Here is a 17,080-nt window from a genome sequence, read left to right on the forward strand (position 1 = left end):
GCCATGTAGAGGCACCTCCTGCCCTGCCCTGGGCTTTGCCAGGGGGCTCCCTCCTGGCGTCCCCTGCTGAGTGTGGGGTGTGGTGGGGGGCCTGGGTTAGTGGTGGTAGGAGCTAAGTCGTGGCCCCCCAAACTGGTTTGGCCCGTTTCAAACGCTCCCTCTCAGCTTATCTGGCTTCAAAGGGCTCCTGCTCCATCCCACGCACACAAACACGCTCCCTGCGAACCAGGGGCAGCCCCCTGCATCCCAAAAAACGTATGTGCCCCCCAAACTCTGCCTCTCCTCCATCTTCTCCTTCTGGCACCCCCAACCCCTCCCTATTGCACCCGTGGGTGCCCGAGCTGGGTGTTCAGAGGGACGTGGTGGGAATGCCAGATTGGATCACGGCCATGGTGCCGGTGGGGATCCCTGGGGACTCTTTGCAGCATCATGAAAGTGGCTGAGACGTGGCTCTGCTGTGGGGTCTGGCCCCCCCCGGACCCCTGGCCGTGCTGAAGATTGTGAGGAGCCCCGGTGAGCCCCGAGATCCCAGCCTTGGCGGGGAGGCGAGCGGGTTCCATGCAAAACCCCGGCGAGGAGACTGGTTGGGCGAGGTGCGGGGCGGGCCCGTTCGCCCCACGCCCGCCGCAGACGCCGGCGCCCACCCGCACCCCGCAGCACCCAGGGGTGCACCTGCCTGCCCGAGGATGCTACAGGACAGCGGCCCTCCGGGGCCACCCACCCAGGTACGTGCTGGCCACTCACTCCCGCGGCCATCGTCACCGCTGTCCCCATCGCGAGTCCCTGGGGAGAGCCGGTGTCACTCGCCCTGCCACGCACCCTGTCCCCATCCACTGGTCAGGCTGGTGCCGGGTTCTGGGGGCTCCGACATATGGGTCTGGTGGCTGCCCAACACCGGCCAGCTCTGGCCAGGAGGCTTTTCCCTCCCTCCCTGTGCCTCTCTCCCTGTGCCTCGGTGTCCCCAGCGTGGCTTTTGGCACGTGCGCGCGGTGTCCGGGATGCCTGGAGCCACTCCCTGCGCCGACACCGATGTCCCCCGGCGGGCACGGCCAGCCCTGGGGACCCGGGCGTGGGGACGGTGCTGTTCGGGGGGGTGGGAGAGGACGCGGCGCTCCCAGGAGCCGGGGGTCTCTGGGAATGCGGCTCTGTCACCCCACGAGGGAGTGACAGAGGTGTCTCCAGGCTGGGGGGTGGTCAGCGGCTGCTTTAGGGACCGCGGATTGGGTTTATTTAACTCTGTGTCATTCCAGCTGTGGTCGGATCCCCTCGGGAATCCCTCAATTCTGCTTCAAATGTTTTCTTTGTGCTGATTTGCTGTTTTTAAGCCCCCTGGTGTATCCCCCCTCCTGTCCGACCCTTCCCCAATTAACAAACTGCTTGATGAGGCCAGCGCTGCCCATTCCAGCTCCAAGCATTCCTTGAATCCCCCGGGACCCCCAGATTTCCATTTGTCAGCTGCAGGGCAGTGTTAGGCTGGGGGAATGGGGGTTTGTTTGGGAGGGAGACAGAGCTTGGGGGAAGGTGGGGCTGCCAGTGGGCTCAGGGTTGTCCCCGGAGCCCCTCTGTCCCCCGGGGCTGGGGTCCTCCCAGGATGGCCCTGATCCCGCGGGATTCTGGCACGGGGATGGTGGGCAAGTGGTGGCTTGCAGAGGGAGCGATCCACCCCCTCCGCCCGCTGCGGGGGGAACCCGTGATTCATCCGGGCTCGCAGGGTTGGGAGCGCCCGCCGAGCTCTGCCAAAACCCGGTGCACCCATGGGGTGGTGCCGCAGTGGGAGAAGAGGGAGGGGACCTCGGGGGTTTTCCTGGGTGCTGTACCCCAAAAGGCTCAGGGGTGGCTCCTGGACAGAAGGAGGGTCCCACAAACCCCAGAGCTGGGGAGGTGGGTTACCCTCATGTTGGTTCTTGGCATATCGGGATGGTGTCACCAAGGAGGGGGATTTGAGGGACTGTCACCCCAAAGTGCTGGCCTGCAGCTCTTGCCACCACCCCGCCCCTGCCATGGCTCCTGCTGACGGCGGCACATTCCTCGGGGACAGCCGCCCTTTTCACCCCCGACCGAAGCGCACACACGGTGTCACTGCCGGGTGTTGTAAACCCGGCCCAGCCCCGAACGCTGCTGTCGGTGACGCCAAGCGCTGAGCCAGGCCTGGCCACAGAGCCAGGCCCGCGTGGCCACGCTCACCCCAAACCACCAGGCCGCTGTCACGGAGCCGCTGTGACCCCGAGCCGGGCCTGAGCACGGCCACGACTCTGGTCAGCCATGAGCCGGGCCTGCAGGCCCACAGCAGCATGGCCTGGCAATGGGGGGATTTTGGGAGATTTCGGGAGCTGATCCCGGCACTGCGGGCTGGGGGGATGCGGTGTCCCCAGTGTGGCTGTGACGGGGCGGCTCGGCAGGTGGGGCGAGGCTAATTAGTACCTGTGGTGACATACAGGGCCTGAGTCACCGCGTTCGTCACCACCGGCCCGCGGCGCTCAGCCGCCCCTTTTTTATTATTGTTGTTTCTTCATTCACCGGCTGATTTGAAAAGCAAAGCAGGGACGGCCCAGCCAGGAATTTCTGTAGGGAGCCCCCACTCCAGACAGGACCCCTGGGCCAGATGGGGGTCCAGAGTGCTCCTGGAAAGTGGCTGGAGCGATCTGGGGGCCCCTGTGAAGGGGATGCTTTGTGGTCAGGGCTGGTCCAGGAGTCTCCCTGGTGATCTGGGACGCTCCTGGGAGCCCATGTGGGCGTCTGGGGCTCACTGGACTGACAATCTAGGGGTCCAGAGCTGTACAGAGAAGTCATATGCGGCTCCAGACCACTCTCCTTGGAGGTTTCTGGGGGCCTTGAGTTCATTAGAAGGACATTGTAGTGGCTGGGCTCAGTGGCAAGGCTGTGTGAGTCTCTGGAAATCAATAGGAAGGTTCTCCAGGGGTCTGGAGCTCTCTTAGGAGACACCATGAGACTTCAGGTCTCACTGGAGGAACAATGTGAGCATCCAGGGTTGAATGGGAGAGATCCCTGGGATCAATGGGGAGGGGTTGAATGGGAGAGATCCCTGGGATCAATGGGGAGGCTTCTGGGGGTCCCAGGGCTCTTCTGGCAGGTTGCCTAAGGATCTTGGGCTCACTGATGGGACAGTATGGGGGTCTGGGGCTCACTGGTGTGGCTGCCCAGCAGTCGGGGGCTGACCTGTCTGAGGGGCTCCTGACTTTTCCCAAGGTAGGACCCCCAGACCCCTGGACCACCCACCTCCCTCATCCCTGCGAGGTCGCCCCTAGGCACCTCCACCTGTGGCGGTGACAGTGGTGTCAATGGTGACAGTAGCCCCGGTGGGGCCCCCTGCTTTTCCCGTTGAGGCGTGGCGGCGGGGCGGGACGGACGGGCCGGGACGGAGCCTCCCTACGGCTGGGGAACGCCGGAACGCCGCCACTGCCGCCGCTCACCTGCGCAGGGCGGCCGGGCTGCCCCTCGCCGCCATGCAGGAGACTAATGCCTTCCTGCTGTCGGCCCTGCAGCCCGAGGCCGGTGTCTGCTCGCTGGCCTTGCCCTCGGACCGGCAGCTGGACGAGCGTGGCCGGGAGGCGGCCGAGGCCCAGCGGCTGCGCAGCGCCCGTGTCCAGGAGCAGGTCCGCATCCGCATGATGCTGCGGGGACAAGCACCCGCCCGCCCCGAGGACCTCCCCGACAGCACCAGAGGTGAGAGACCCCCCGGGACCCCCTGGGAACACGCAGTGGGAAGGGCGGTGGCAGCCCCTCGGCCGGCACTGGGCTCTGGGTGCACCCTGGCTGCGGGTTGGGCGGTGCCCCCCACCCTGACCGAGCCCCCCGACCGCCCCCGAGCATCGCCAGCACTGGGACCAGGGGTCGCTGAGCCCCAGCGTGGGCTCGTTTCACCCCACTCGGGGTCCTGTCTCAGTTCCCCCAGGTGCCCTTGGAGGGCTTTGCGCTGGTGGGGTCGCACGCCCTGCGTTGGGTTGGCAGGGGGGAGGATTTTCCCGCCCTGGCAGAGCCCCCCCAGCCCTGAGCGGCAGCGCTGGCCGGGCTCCAGCTCCTCCATTTAACGTCTGCGCCGGCGGCCTCCGCCCTGCTGCCGCGCCCGGCACCACCGGGATCCCCCGAGCCCCGACCCCCGTGCTGGGCACCCCGGCGGTGGGGACGGACCCCTGTGACACCCCGAGGGCTGCCCCAGGCGTGAGTCACACTGCTGGCACCACCAAGCACTGGCGGCGTCCCTGTCCCGTCCCTGTCCCGTCCCGCCGGCAGCCCTGGGGCGGTGGCAGGGCAGATGTGCAGCGTGAGGTGCCATGGGGAGCAGTGGGGTGGCCAGGTCCCTGCCAAGGTGCCGTTCTCAGGGCGGGGGAGCCGGCACTGGCTGTAGGGGATACCTGGGCTGCTGATCCAGCTGCGGCTGGGGGGACCGGGCTGATCCGTGGCCTCTCCGCCAAGGTGGCAATTAGTGCCCTCGCCGTCGGGAAACGAGGCAGGGCGGGGAGGCCACTTCTGCTCGCCATGGCCAGCGGGCAGGTGAAGGCGGCCTCCTCCCACCCCTTTATCCCCCTAGCTCTGCTTGTGCTGCCGTGGTTCCTACAGCAGGTCCCCCTGGGATGAGCTGGGGCAATCTTTGCTCTGCAGATCCCGCCCTGCTCTGCCCTGCCCATGCTCACACTGCCTCCTCTGTGGCTGTCCTGCAGGTGGTCAGTACAGCTCGACCCTGCGCTCTTCCTTCAGCTCCCGCTCCCAAAGCAATGGCGTGGACCCCAAAGCCTCGGTATGTACCGGGGGCTCTGTCCCCTGCCTCGGCTCTGCTGGGGAGAGCTCTGAGCTCCCCTGGTGAGAACAGAGGGATGGATTCCTAACCTTTCATTTTCCCCTTTGCAGCTGTACCAGCCGCTGGCCAAGAAGGATTTTGGCACGCTGCGGGGCAGTGGCTGGTCCTCGCGCTCGGCCGTGGACCTCACCCCTCACAAGCGCGTGGCCACCATCAGCAACGGGGGCCTGGCCACGGCCAAGGGCCGTGCCTACGTGGCCGGCTATGCGGCCTCACAGGTGGCCACCACCTCGCCGCGGCCCATCTCCTTCCACGAGCGCAACTTCCGCTGCCGGCAGAACCTGGACACGCTGTCGCTGCGCTCCCTGCGCCTGGCTGACGGGCCCCTCCCGCTCGCCGATGACCGCTACAGCGTCCTGTCAGAGCAGCTGGACGCGCCGGGGCACCGGCAGCTCTACAAGAGCCAGGCCGGCGGCGGCTTCGGCCGCTCGTTCGCCTACGAGCGGCAGCTGAGCTCCGGCACGGCCTCCAAGGCCGCCTGCGACTGGCTGGACGGCACCGAGGGGCCGCCGAGCCGCACCATCCGTGCTCCCGCCATGCGCACGCTGCAGCGCTTCCAGAGCAACAACCGCTCGCGCCTCAGCACCGGCTCCTTTGGCACGGTGCCGGCCGGAGGCAGCGGCGCCTTCCTGGGGCTGGGGGAGCACAGCTCCCGCGCCCCCTCCGTGCGCAGCCTGGCCGAGTCCGGACATCACCTGGCCGAGCCGCGCGCCATGGAGATGTACAACGGGCACAGCACGCTGCTCGGGCACCACGCTGGAGGGTGAGGGCCAGGGGCTGCTCCGGGGTGTTGTGGTCCTTGTCTCTGCTGTGGTTACTTGCCAGGGCAGGGTGGACCCCTCCAGCTCCCACTGGGCACGAGGGGTGGGATGTGGGTGCAGCTTGGTCCCGTGGTGATGGACCAAGTGTGTCCTGCCTCTGACCCTGGCTCCTCCATGGACGCATCCTGAGATATATCAGGAAGATGATGCTCATCCTGTTGGGAATGGAGTCCCATGCCCAGATCACAGTGGGAAGGAGATGGGTTGGCGGGGCTCCTTGGAGATGGTGAACATGACAAGGCGCAGAGGTGGAGTATCCTGTAGGATGTTCTGCTGAGACTCACCTGGCTGTGGTTCCAGGTTTGACGACATCGACCTGCCCTCGGCCGTGAAGTACCTGATCGCCAGTGACCCCAACCTGCAGGTGCTGGGCGCTGCCTATCTGCAGCACAAATGCTACAGCGACAGCAGCGCCAAGAAGCAGGTGAGCCCCTGGAAGGGTGGGAGCAGGGGGTTTCCCAGCCTCTCTGACACCGTGGGCAGGTGCAGGGGCCGGAGGGAGCCCTGGGAGCACAGCATGTCTGACCCCCCCGGGCTGTTCCCCAGGCCCGTAGCCTGCAGGCCATGCCCAAGCTGGTGAAGTTGTTCAACAGCCCGAACCAGGAGGTGCAGCGCCACGCCACCGGCGCCATGCGCAACCTCATCTACGACAACGCCGAGAACAAGCTGGCGCTGGTGGAGGAGAACGGCATCTACGAGCTCATGCGCACCCTGCGGGAGCCCGACGACGAGCTCCGCAAGAATGTCACAGGTTGGGGACAGTGGTGGGGTGGGCGAGGATCCCCCTCCCCTGGGGGTGGTCCTTACTCCCCTCATGTGAGTGGAGCTGAGATGATGCTCCATGGGGATGATCTCTTTGCATCGTTTTCACCAGCATGAGCCCCCCGGGGAGGGGAGTTGGGGTGGATGTGCTCTCCCAGCCGCTCTGGTGCTGACGGTTCCCCTTTGTGCAGGGATCCTGTGGAATCTGTCCTCCAGTGACAACCTGAAGGATCGCCTGGCCCGGGACACGCTGGAGCAGCTCACAGACCTGGTCTTGGTCCCTCTCTCTGGGTTAGGGGGCTCGGGTGTCATCCAGCAGAACCCCTCAGAGGCAGAGATCTTTTATAACTCCACAGGCTTCCTCAGGTATCTCTTTCAGGTCCTCCCACTGGGAGCAAAGTTTTGGAGGGAGGAAGAGATAGGAACACTGTCTGCAGGGCTCTTTTTTGGGCTCAGGGAGGGGTGGCTGTGGGGGATCCCCTTCTCTCCATGACAGAACCCCGTTCCATGCAGGAACCTGAGCTCTGCCAGCCAGCAGACCCGGCAGAAGATGCGTGAGTGCCACGGGCTGGTGGACTCCATGATCCACTACGTGAACAGCTCCCTGGAGGTGGGGAAGTCGGAGGACAAGGTTGGTGTTGTGGGAGCTAAGGTGCTGTTCCCTCATCCCGTTGTGCAAAGGCACATCTTGATGTCCTGCTGGGAGAACCAGCCTGGCTCCATCTGGGCTCACTGGGCACAGCCGGTGTCATGACTCTGCCATGGAGCACCTGTGCCAGCTGGACACACCCTGCAGGTGGCCCAGGGATGACGCTCTCGTGTCCCCTGTGCCCCCCAGAGCGTGGAGAACGCTGTCTGTGTCCTGCGCAACCTCTCCTACCGCCTGTACGACGAGATGCCCCCATCCTCGCTCCAGCGCCTCGAGGGCCACCGGAGGAACGCGGGTGGCACAATGACAGGGGAGCTGGTGGGCTGCTTCAGCCCCCAGAGCAAGAAAGCCCGGGAGGTCAGTGGGGCACTTCCTGGCCGTGTCACCAGGGCGGGGCTGGCACTGGGGGTGATGCCAGGGTGGAGGTGATGCCAGGGTGGAGGTGGACGCTATCCTCGGCTGTGGGTGGGACACAGAGGTGAGCTCAGCAGAGGGTGAATCAGGTGTTTGGGGTGAATCAGGGTGCTGAACCCCTGCTTTTCCATGCCATGGGGCATGCTGCAGCCAGGGTGACCTGCCAGCTCCCTGCCCAGCAGTTCAGGCCAGGCAGGCAGGGAAAAAGGAACACCGGCAGTGAGGGACACTGCAGAGAGGACATCCCCAGAGTCTAACAGTGCCCCTGTCCCTCAGCACTACCTGAACGCGGACATCGTCACCTTCACGGAGGTCTCCAAGGACCCCAAGGGCATGGAGTGGCTCTGGAACCCGCAGATCGTGGGCATCTACAACCGGCTGCTGCAGCGCTGCGAGCTCAACAAGCACACGACAGAGGCAGCCTCGGGCGCCCTGCAGAACATCACAGCCGGGGACCGCAGGGTGAGGCCTGGGGAGAGCAGGGGGGTCCCCACAACCTGCCCTGGCTCACCCTGACCTGCTCCCCGTGAGTTGGAGGGAGGAGGGAGCTGGTGGAGTCTCCAAGGGGGTGTTTGCCTTGCAGTGGGCGGGTGTGCTGAGCCGGCTGGCGCTGGAGCAGGAGCGCATCCTGAATCCCGTGCTGGACCGTGTCCGCACCGCCGACCACCACCAGCTGCGCTCCCTCACCGGCCTCATCCGCAACCTGTCCCGCCATGCCCGCAACAAGGACGAGATGTGTGAGTGCCAGGGCTGAACCAGGGCAGGGGAGGTGCTTCCCAACCTTTTCCTTTGCCTCCCATTATCTCCAGCCACATCCTGCCGGCTGCATCCCCACTTGCAGCTGAGCCTGCAGACTGCTCCATCCTCTGTCCCCATGGCTCTGGCCACTAGCCCTGATGTTCACTTTGCCCACAGCCACCAAGGTCGTCAGCCACCTGATCGAGAAGCTGCCAGGAAGTGTTGGGGACAAGGCCCCGCCCGCTGATGTCATCGTGAACATCATCGCAGTACTCAACAACCTGGTGGTGGAGAGCCCCATGGCTGCCCGTGACATCGTCTACTTTGATGGCCTCAGGAAGCTCTTCTTCATCAAGAAGCGACGGGACAGGTGGGAGCTGCCAGCACAATGGAAGAGGGTTTCCCTTCCCAAGCCTTGGTGTTGGGAGTCCCCAGACCGGCTCAGAGTAGCCTCGTGGCCATCTGCCAGCCCTTTGTCACCCCGTAAAGACACCTCACCATCACCACAACTGCCTTTTCCAATCAGGGAACCTCTCTCTGCTCCTGCCTGTTGTGGTGGGATCCAGATGTTCACCTCCTGCCTCTCCCCACCCACACTAAGCCCCCAGTCCCTCTGGTCCCCATTGGGGTGGTCTCTTTGGGCTGGTGGGCACTGTCCCATGCTCGGTGGTCCCCAAAACCTCATTGCATCCTGTCCCTTTCCCAGCTCCGACAACGAGAAGTCCTCCCGAGCTGCCGCCAGCCTCCTGGGAAACATGTGGCAGTACACCAAGCTCCACCGGGACTTCAAGATGGTACGTACTCATTCCAGAGCCTCCTGTAGCCAGTGGGAGGATCCCTAGGGACTCAAGGATTCATCCTGGAGAGCCACACCACCCAAATGCTTCCCAGGATCCTGTGGGGCCCCATTCCATGCCTGCTTTTCCTCAGGTGTGGGGACATCCCAGAGCGTTGTCCCTGTGCAGGTGGGGTGGGGATGGTGTGGCTCATCAGTGCTGGAGCAGAGGGGCTCTGTGTTCCTGATGGGGGTTGTCTCCTTGCAGAAAGGGTACCGGAAGGAGGACTTCCTCAGCCTCTGAGGACACCCTGGGAGCTGGAATGCCTCGCTGGGATGCTCCATGCTGCCGGCCATGCCGTGGAGAGGCTGCTCGCCGCCGGACCCCTGCTCCGTAGCCAAATCCCTACATCCCACATGCCTCTGCCCTTCACTGGGTCCCTTTCCCTGGCTGGGGGGCACTTGTCCTCCCTCTTGCCCAGCCTTAAAGCCAGCAGCTGCTTTTGGCTCTGCTGTGGGGCCCCACTGGGACTCCAGTTAGGGGGGGCTGTCCCATAGCACCCCGTAGGGGCCCTCCCCACTCTCAGGCAGTTGTCTGCAAAACTTGTCCTGCAGCTTGACAGGGGGCAGGAGCTGCAGGGATTTGGGAAGGCTCCTGTAGAGCAATTCTGGGGCCAGGGGGCTTTTGGGGGTGCTTCATCCCAGCTCCTTAACCTGTGGGGCTGGGGGGGTGTCCGTGCCCTGTGCCAATGTGGGATGTGCTGTGGGTTACACTTTTGTTCTGCCCTGGCTTGGTGGGGATGGGGCTTTGCATGGCTTGGGGGCTTGGAGGGCTCTGAGGTGGCTTCCCACAGTTTATGGGGTGGCACAGCACCTGCAGGGAGCTGGGAAGTGACACCATGACAACACTGCGTCCCCCCTTTGCTAGGGAGGGCAGGCAGGGGGTTGTGTCTGATGGGGCTGCCTGTGCCCTCACTGCAGGAACACTGGGAGGGCCTCAGGGCCCCACCTGTCACCCCATGGGGACTGTCCCAGCGTGGCAGAGCTGCTGCTGTTGCTCCTCACCAGCTGCTGCCAGGGCTGGGCCCTGCTGGCGCAGCAGGATCCGGGCAGGGCTGTGTTTGCTGAGCAGCATCGCCCCAGGGGTGGGGAGATGTGCCCGGTGCTGGGTGCAGACGGGTCCAGAGCTCTCTGTGCCATGGTGGTGGCTGGGAGGGGACACATGGGTGGGCTGGGGGTGGCTTTGGGGCTGGGGGAGCCCCCAGGCTTGGGGGGCACAGGACACCTTGGGGGGGATGATGTAGAGTAGGTAGAGGGGTGGGAGGATGGGGGGAGCAGGTGGAGGGGCTGGAGTGGCCCCCATGGTGAGCAGCACCAGCGCGGTCATGGCTCAGGGTCAGGCGCTGTTTGGCTCTGCAGCTCTCCGTGTACAACCCCCCCAGCCCTGTGTACCCCTGAAATAAAGGCCTTGAGTGATGCCCGCCTGCACCTGCGTTTGGATGGCACCTGGGAGGGGGGAGAGTGCCCCGGTGACTCCAGCACAGGGTGAGCTCACCCTGTGGTGCCATGCCACACTCCCAGTTAGTGTGGGAAGGACAGAACAAAGCACTGCCTGTGATGAGGAGACACCCCCTCCCCATGTCACCTGTGTCGCCATCAGGGACAGGCTCAGTGGGTGCAGCAGCCTTTTATTGTCACGGGGGTTTCCATGGGGCAAAGGTGCTGCCGCCACTCCTGTCGGGCACTCCCTGGGGCTGGGGCACGTTGTTCCTCGGAGAGCATCACCCATCCCAGCACTTGTCCCTCACGCTGGAAGAACGTCCCTGCTGCCCACAGCAAGGGACAGGGCCCAGCCAACTGGGTGGCACCCAGGGGTGGCACTAAGGTCTTGCGGGCAGGGTGCTCCTGGTGATGGTTTTCCGGTTTTCCACTTCGGCGCCAGCTCCTGCTTTCCCAGCATGGCCGTGGCTCTGATCCCATCCTAACTCCCGGGCTTCTCGGCCGTGACCTGGTCCGTGTGTCCCCACGGGAATGGGGCACACCTGTGGTCCTGCTCAGATGTCATCTTCTGTCACCAGGCAGTAGAAGTCCGTGCGGGCGCCGTAGTTGCGCGATCCCAGATCCGAGACGTCGAGCTCGGAGCGCTGCCCGTCCCGCAGCTGCGCATTCTCCATCCCGCTGGATGCCGGAGCCCTGGGAATGCCGTGGCCACCGAGGCGGGGCGGCGGGGGGCTTCCAAAGACACGCCCTCGGAGGCCTGGCAGGAGGAGGGAGATGGGTTTAGGTGGAGGGGGAAGAGGCTGGAAAGCGCAGGAGCGACCTCCAGGGCGCATCTGTCCCCTCAGGAGAAGCAGCAGAGACACGGACCTGTGCCGAGGTCCCCGTCCGGGTCCAGGTCTCCCGCGCTGTCCAGGTAGCTGCTGTGCAGGATCAGCATGGGGTCCTTGTCCTCCTGCAGCTGGGTCTGCGGGTCCCCCACGCTCCCTGGGAAGGACACCTTGCGCGGCAGGGCCAGGCACAGCTCCTTCCAGAAGTCCGACGATGGGGTCTGCAGGGGCCGGGAGGGGATGAGCCGGGCCGGGACTCCCGGAGCGCGGCCCCGCAGGGTTTCACGGGCTCGGCTCGCTCTCCCCGGCGCTAGGAGCTCGGCCAAGGTGAGGGCTGTGCTCTGGCGTGGCACCGTGCCCAGGCGCCGGCGGAGAAACCGGCCCGACCTGCCGGAACGCTCCCCAGGGCTCCGGCTCCCAGCCTGGCCCCGAAAGGGCCAGAGTGGTCCTGGGCCTAAGCTCCTCTCTGGCAGCTGAGGCTGGGGAGACTCTGGAGTGTCACAGGGTCCTGACCATGCAGGTTTGGGGAGGTGAACTCCCAGATTCAGGGCTGTTCTGGTTGGGTTTTGAAATGTCCAACCTGCTCTTTAACACTGGAGCCTGGGGAACAGCCCCAGAGGGCAGCAAGGAGGTTGACCCAAAATGGGGAGCTGGGAGGCTGGCACTGTGGGGTGCTGGGGGGAGGTCAGAGTCCTGCTCAGCACTCACCATGGAGCCGGCTCTCCACACTAGCAGGGTCACTGTGCTTCGGTGCTGCTTCAGCAGGGTGATGGCGGGATGAGTGATCTCCCGGTACTGGCTCTCGAAGACGATGAAGATGGGTTTCCTGGAAAGCTCCAGCAGCCTCCAGAGCCCTTCCCTGCGAGACAAGTGGGTGCCAGGAGGGTGAGGGACCCTCCAGCCCCTCTCCTCTCCTATGGGAGCTGCTCTGTTCCTACCTGAAGCTGCTGTTGCACCAATCCTGCTCCAGGTACGCGACGGAGAGCACCACGATGAGGCGCCGGCACCGGCTGACATTCATGATCAGGTCAGCTGATGGCTCTGTGGGCAAAAAGGGTGTCAAGCCCCCAAGTAGGTCCCTGTGCCAGCCCCTGCCCAGCCCTGTGTGGTGCCTACCTGAGTTGGGCAGGATGTTTTGCTCATCCAGGAAGAGCTTGTAGCCGTGACGGTTTTCCAGCTGCGGCTTCATGATGAAGTGGACGAACTTTCGGTCATCGGGGGCAGTGGCGTGGGAGACGTAGGCATCATACAGCTTCCCATCTGGGGAGATCCACAGAGCAGGGATAACACGGGAAAGGCTGTGTGACCCCCCCGGACCACGGGAGGCTGTTCCCAGTGGGATGTCACCTCCAGCTCACCGTTCATCTCCAGCTCTCCATAGCGGTCCCGGTACCAGAGGAGCACATTCAGGCGGCACTGGACATAGAGCACAGCCAGGAGCAGCAGGAGTATCAGGACTAGGAAGGCTGCCAGCACCGCTGGCACGTGCCCTGCCGCCTCTGCCAGGACAGAGAAGGGCACAGTGAGCAGCATACCTGGGTTTGGTGCAGGTTTGCACCCCGATGTGGGAGAGGCAGCAGGGCCCCTATCACTCTCCTCAATCCCCCCATGCACCTGGGCTCTCCGTGGGATGCCCCCTCCCTGTCCCCAGCAGGTCCCTACCTGCTTGCCGCAGGGTGAAGGTGGCTGTGGCATTGCTGATCCAGCAGGCAAACACCCCAAAATCGGCATCGTGGGTGAGGTTGAGCTGCAGGACGCTGGCCAGGAGCTGCTCCGAGGAGTTTTGGCCAGACCTGACAGGACATGGGGATGCTGTAGGTCGGGCCGTGTGGTGACACCCCCCAAAAGCAGACGGATGGATGTCCCCAGGGCAGGCTCGTTACCAGACAGTGTCCTGGCTGCTCCCGTTGCCCAGCCACTGCCCATCCTTGCTCCAGGCAGGAATGGGCTGGCAGCGCTCGGTGCCCGCCCAGCGCACGGTGCAGTTCAGCTCGACCAGGCTCCCCAGCACTAAGTCCAGCGTCTCGTTGGCAGCCGGCACCAGGATTTCGGGGGGCACGCTGCAAAGGTCTGGGAGCACAGAGAGGAGGGGGTTTGGATGAGAAAGCTGATCCAGCTCCCCTCAGGGCAGGTGACTGCTGTAGCCATCCCAGAAAAACAAGCTCTGCCTTGGGGGTCTGGCAGTGAGTGGTGTTCGTGGCTGTTAAGTAACAGGCTGAGCCGGTTTGGGGGGCTGGGAAGGACCCTTGGCACCCTAAAAGGTGACAGCAGAGCGGGACCCCCAGCTGAGCTTGCACAGGGATCCTTCCCAGCTGAGAACAGGGGAGAATTGGGATTTCACCTACCTGCCATGGTGTGCTCAGGTGACAGGCGTGGGCGCTGCCGGCATCTCACAGGGCGTCTTCTGGGGGGAACAAAGTCCAGATGCCTCTGCCACAGGGAGGGCTGGGCCTGGGACAGACCGGGAATGGCTCCGTGAGTGCTGGCACAGGGAGGGCCCGGCCGCCCCCCTCCATTCCGTCTGGGGGTGGTGGGTGCTGCTCTGCGGCAAAGCCAAAGCCACATCCCACCCACAGCCTGGTGGCCACAGTGTCACCTGCCCTCCCCAGCCTGGCTTTCCTAACCATGAATTTATGTGTGGGAGGTGATTAATGACCAGCTGAGGGTTGCAGGATTTAAAAAATGCGCCTCCAGCCCAAATCCAAAACTAAGGTGGGGAAATGAGCTCAGCCATGGGAAACCATGGGGGTCTCAGTGGTACCTCCTTCAGCTGCCAAGCCCCTGCCTGGGCTGCAGAGCTGCCTCCAGCCTGACATGCCCTTGAACCTGCTAATTACCAGCGGTCTGCTTTGTTTATGGAAACGCAGCCTCCCGCCTGGAGAGCTCCCTCATGGGTGCGGTGTTCCTGGCGCGTTGCTACCCCGTGGCCGTGCCCAGGGATTGGCACAGTTGCACAGCATTCCAGGCAAGCGGGGAGCACAGGGATGGCACACAGGGACCCCCCAGCTGGCATCACCAGCGGTGTCGCTGCGATGGCCCCGTGGGAAGAGGCAGATGCTGGGAGCAGACAGCAGAGCAGAGCCTGGCAAGGCTGGGCTCCTCTGTCCCCACACACTTGATGCAGGTGATGCGGGTGCTGGGGCTCAGGTGGGAGTCTCAGGGATGTCACGGTGCCAGGGTTGCCATGGTAAACACCCGGCCTAACTCTGGGAGTCAGGAGGGGGAAAGCCTCTCCCTCGGCTCCTCTTTGCTCTGGAGCTTCAGCACTCCTGGATACATCCTGATTTTGGGTGGGAGCAGGGCTGGTCCCCCCCCATGTGCGTTGGTGTGGAATGGGAAGGGGAGGTCTGTGGTGCTGCCTGGCTTGGAGCAGGGATACAGGCACGGTGCTTTCCTCTGGAACAGCCTAGTGCCAGGCATGGGGTGAAACCAGGGATCAAGGTACGCCAGAGACGCCCAGTACATGTTCAGCTTGACCAGCTGGAAGTGATTTATACTTAAAGGATTAACTGAGTTTCTCCATGGCCAGGGAGGGAAGAAGACGAGAGGCCGGGGATGGAGATGAGCCAGCCCACCAGGATTTCACATGGAGAAAGGGTGGCAGACACTCACAAGAGCAGTGTGGGGCTGTCTCTGCCTGGCGTGAGGATCCTGGATGGGTTACTCCCAAGCCATTTCCTCTGATGGTCGGAATAAGGAAGCTCCAACAAACTGCAGCCCGGCCAGGGGCGTGGGGAGGCCCCAAAACCCCCGGAGCCCTTTGCTCCAGGGAATGACAATGTTGGACGACAGGGAGGGAGGAGCACCGGCTAACGGGCAGCATTTCCCATTTCCCACGTCTCCTGGCGTGGGGGCACCTCGGATTTGAGGAAGAGGACCGTGTGGACCTTTTGGGGTGGTGAATGATGGCTGGGCGAGGCATTCCCTGGAGCACGGCCATGGCGAAAGCCAGGAGGGCAGGGAGGCACCGTGGCCAGGGAGTTGTGGGGTGTGTGTGCCGAGGGAGCAAGCGGGATGGAGAGCTGCAGGAGAGCCAAGGAGAGCCAGAATGGGAACGCACAGGGAATGGGGTGAGGGTGAAACCCTATTGACCTCATCTGAGGTGGCTTCAGCATGGAAAGGGAAGCAGAACAGAGCTGCATTTACCTTTGGAGCTTCCCCAGCCGCAGGCTTCCTGCTCGTCGCCTCCCTCTTGAGCCGACCCGACCGGCCAGATCAGTGCTTGGAATTTCTCTTTTTTTTTTTTCTTTCTGTTTTAATAGTTTATCTATTTCTCCTCCCCGTTCAGCCCCTGCCCTCGGCCGGGCGCTCCCGCTGCCCCAATCCCTGGGCGCCAGGCCCGTGGGAAGGGCTGGCTGTCCCTCCCTCCCACTGCTCCACCTCCACCTGAACCTTCGGGGGAAAAATTCAACAGCTCCAGCTTCAGGGGCGGGGAAAAGAGAGGAAAAAAGAGAAAACAGGAAGAGGACAGCTGCACACCCAGCGGGTGTCACAAGGCTTGGGGGCCAAGGAGGAGCCCCCTGGTTTTCCATGGCTGGAAGAGCCCACGGAGGTGTCAGGGTAAGAAGAACCTGCCATCAACTGTGCCTGTGGGCATCGTGGGGTCTCCGTTTCCTTCTCCTCCCTTTCCTTCTCTCTGTGCCTTTAGAGCCCTTTTGCCAGATGAAGCTGGTGCTGGAGGTGGTTGCTCCAGCTGGTGCTGGCTGTGGGGAGCTGGATCCAGCCGTGGCCACTGGTGGTCAGCAGGTATCCCCTGTGCTAATTACCATGGAGGTGATTAGAGCCTCGGCACGCCCCAGGCATGGATGTGGTCACAGCAACACCAGCAGCCTCTGGACAAACACCCAGCCCGAGCTGCAAAAGCATCAACCAGCATGTGATTTGAGGCCAAAAAGGGAAGAGGGCCACAGGTGCAATGTATGTATTTTTATATATATATATATATATATATTTAATAATATATATATATATATTGATGTCTATTGAATCTATGAAACTATGTCTCTATAAATAAACAGGTACAGGTCAAAGGTAGGTTTGTGAACCTGTTCCCATGGAGAAACACCCTGACTGCTCATTGTTTAGGATATAAACTACCAGTGCTGTTGGCTTGTCCATCAGGGTTATCCCCACGATTGATACGGTAAATGGAGGAGCAGAGGCAGTTTTGGTCACAATGGTGCGAAAACAGGACAAGCCTGAGGGCTCAGCAAACTTCTTTCCATTCCCTATGGGATCGTTAGCAGCTTTCCATGCTCTTGGGAGCAAAGTTTTGAGGGTGAGTTAACCCTGGTGCCTTTCCCTGCAGTCCTGACTGGGGTGTGTCACCTCCAGGGCACAGCCCCCAGGAGTGACGCCTTGGGAAGTGTCTACGGCAGGACCCTCATGGGACATGGGCAGTGTCAGGGTGGTGTCCATCCAGGTTGGGGTCACTACCGGTGGGAAAGGAGAGGGCTGCCCCCCAGTTCTGCCTCTGGGAGGATCCCCTGTCAGATCCCCCTGAGCTGTGGCACCTGTCCAGTCCTGGGGTGTCACCCTGTTCGTGCTGCAGACAAACCCATTCTGTCTCCAGTAGGAGGGGCAGCCAATAGTGATGTCTCTAAAGGAAAAGATGGGAAAACCCTATCATTTGCTGTTTTTCCCATTTCCCCCAGGTATTTTCATTATCCTGGCACATCAACCAGGCTGTGTTTCGACTGTGCATGGCCGGATCCTGGTGTCCCACCAGTCCTCAGAGTGGGCACTGCAGCTCCCACCTGCTGTGCTCGTCCCCACTAA

The 17,080-nt window shown here is 63.1% G+C and overlaps 2 protein-coding genes across 2 annotated transcripts; one reads left to right on the forward strand and one right to left on the reverse strand.

Moving 5' to 3' along the window:
- The first annotated feature begins 1,591 nt into the window (after window positions 1-1,591).
- PKP3 (plakophilin 3) lies at window positions 1,592-10,196 on the forward strand. Its single transcript, XM_088175735.1, has 16 exons — window positions 1,592-1,881; window positions 2,198-2,399; window positions 3,267-3,684; window positions 4,037-4,179; window positions 4,550-4,756; window positions 4,867-5,579; window positions 5,938-6,061; window positions 6,184-6,388; window positions 6,591-6,765; window positions 6,913-7,030; window positions 7,238-7,405; window positions 7,739-7,924; window positions 8,046-8,199; window positions 8,378-8,570; window positions 8,907-8,994; window positions 9,244-10,196. The coding sequence occupies exons 1-16, from the start codon at window positions 1,592-1,594 to the stop codon at window positions 9,277-9,279; spliced, it is 3,420 nt and encodes a 1,139-aa protein (XP_088031861.1). The 3' UTR covers window positions 9,280-10,196.
- Window positions 10,197-10,646: 450 nt separating this feature from the next.
- Window positions 10,647-15,667, reverse strand: SIGIRR (single Ig and TIR domain containing). Its single transcript, XM_014878929.2, has 10 exons — window positions 15,449-15,667; window positions 13,648-13,753; window positions 13,186-13,372; window positions 12,965-13,095; window positions 12,661-12,801; window positions 12,419-12,562; window positions 12,241-12,343; window positions 12,011-12,161; window positions 11,343-11,523; window positions 10,647-11,232 (listed from the first exon to the last, which is right to left on the reverse strand). Exons 2-10 carry the CDS (start codon window positions 13,652-13,654, stop codon window positions 11,030-11,032), a joined length of 1,248 nt encoding a protein of 415 aa, XP_014734415.2. The 5' UTR covers window positions 13,655-13,753; window positions 15,449-15,667; the 3' UTR covers window positions 10,647-11,029.
- Between the last annotated feature and the right edge of the window lie 1,413 nt (window positions 15,668-17,080).

This window comes from Sturnus vulgaris, chromosome 18 (assembly GCF_052056855.1).
Source record: "Sturnus vulgaris isolate bStuVul1 chromosome 18, bStuVul1.hap1, whole genome shotgun sequence".
NCBI lineage: Eukaryota > Metazoa > Chordata > Aves > Passeriformes > Sturnidae > Sturnus > Sturnus vulgaris.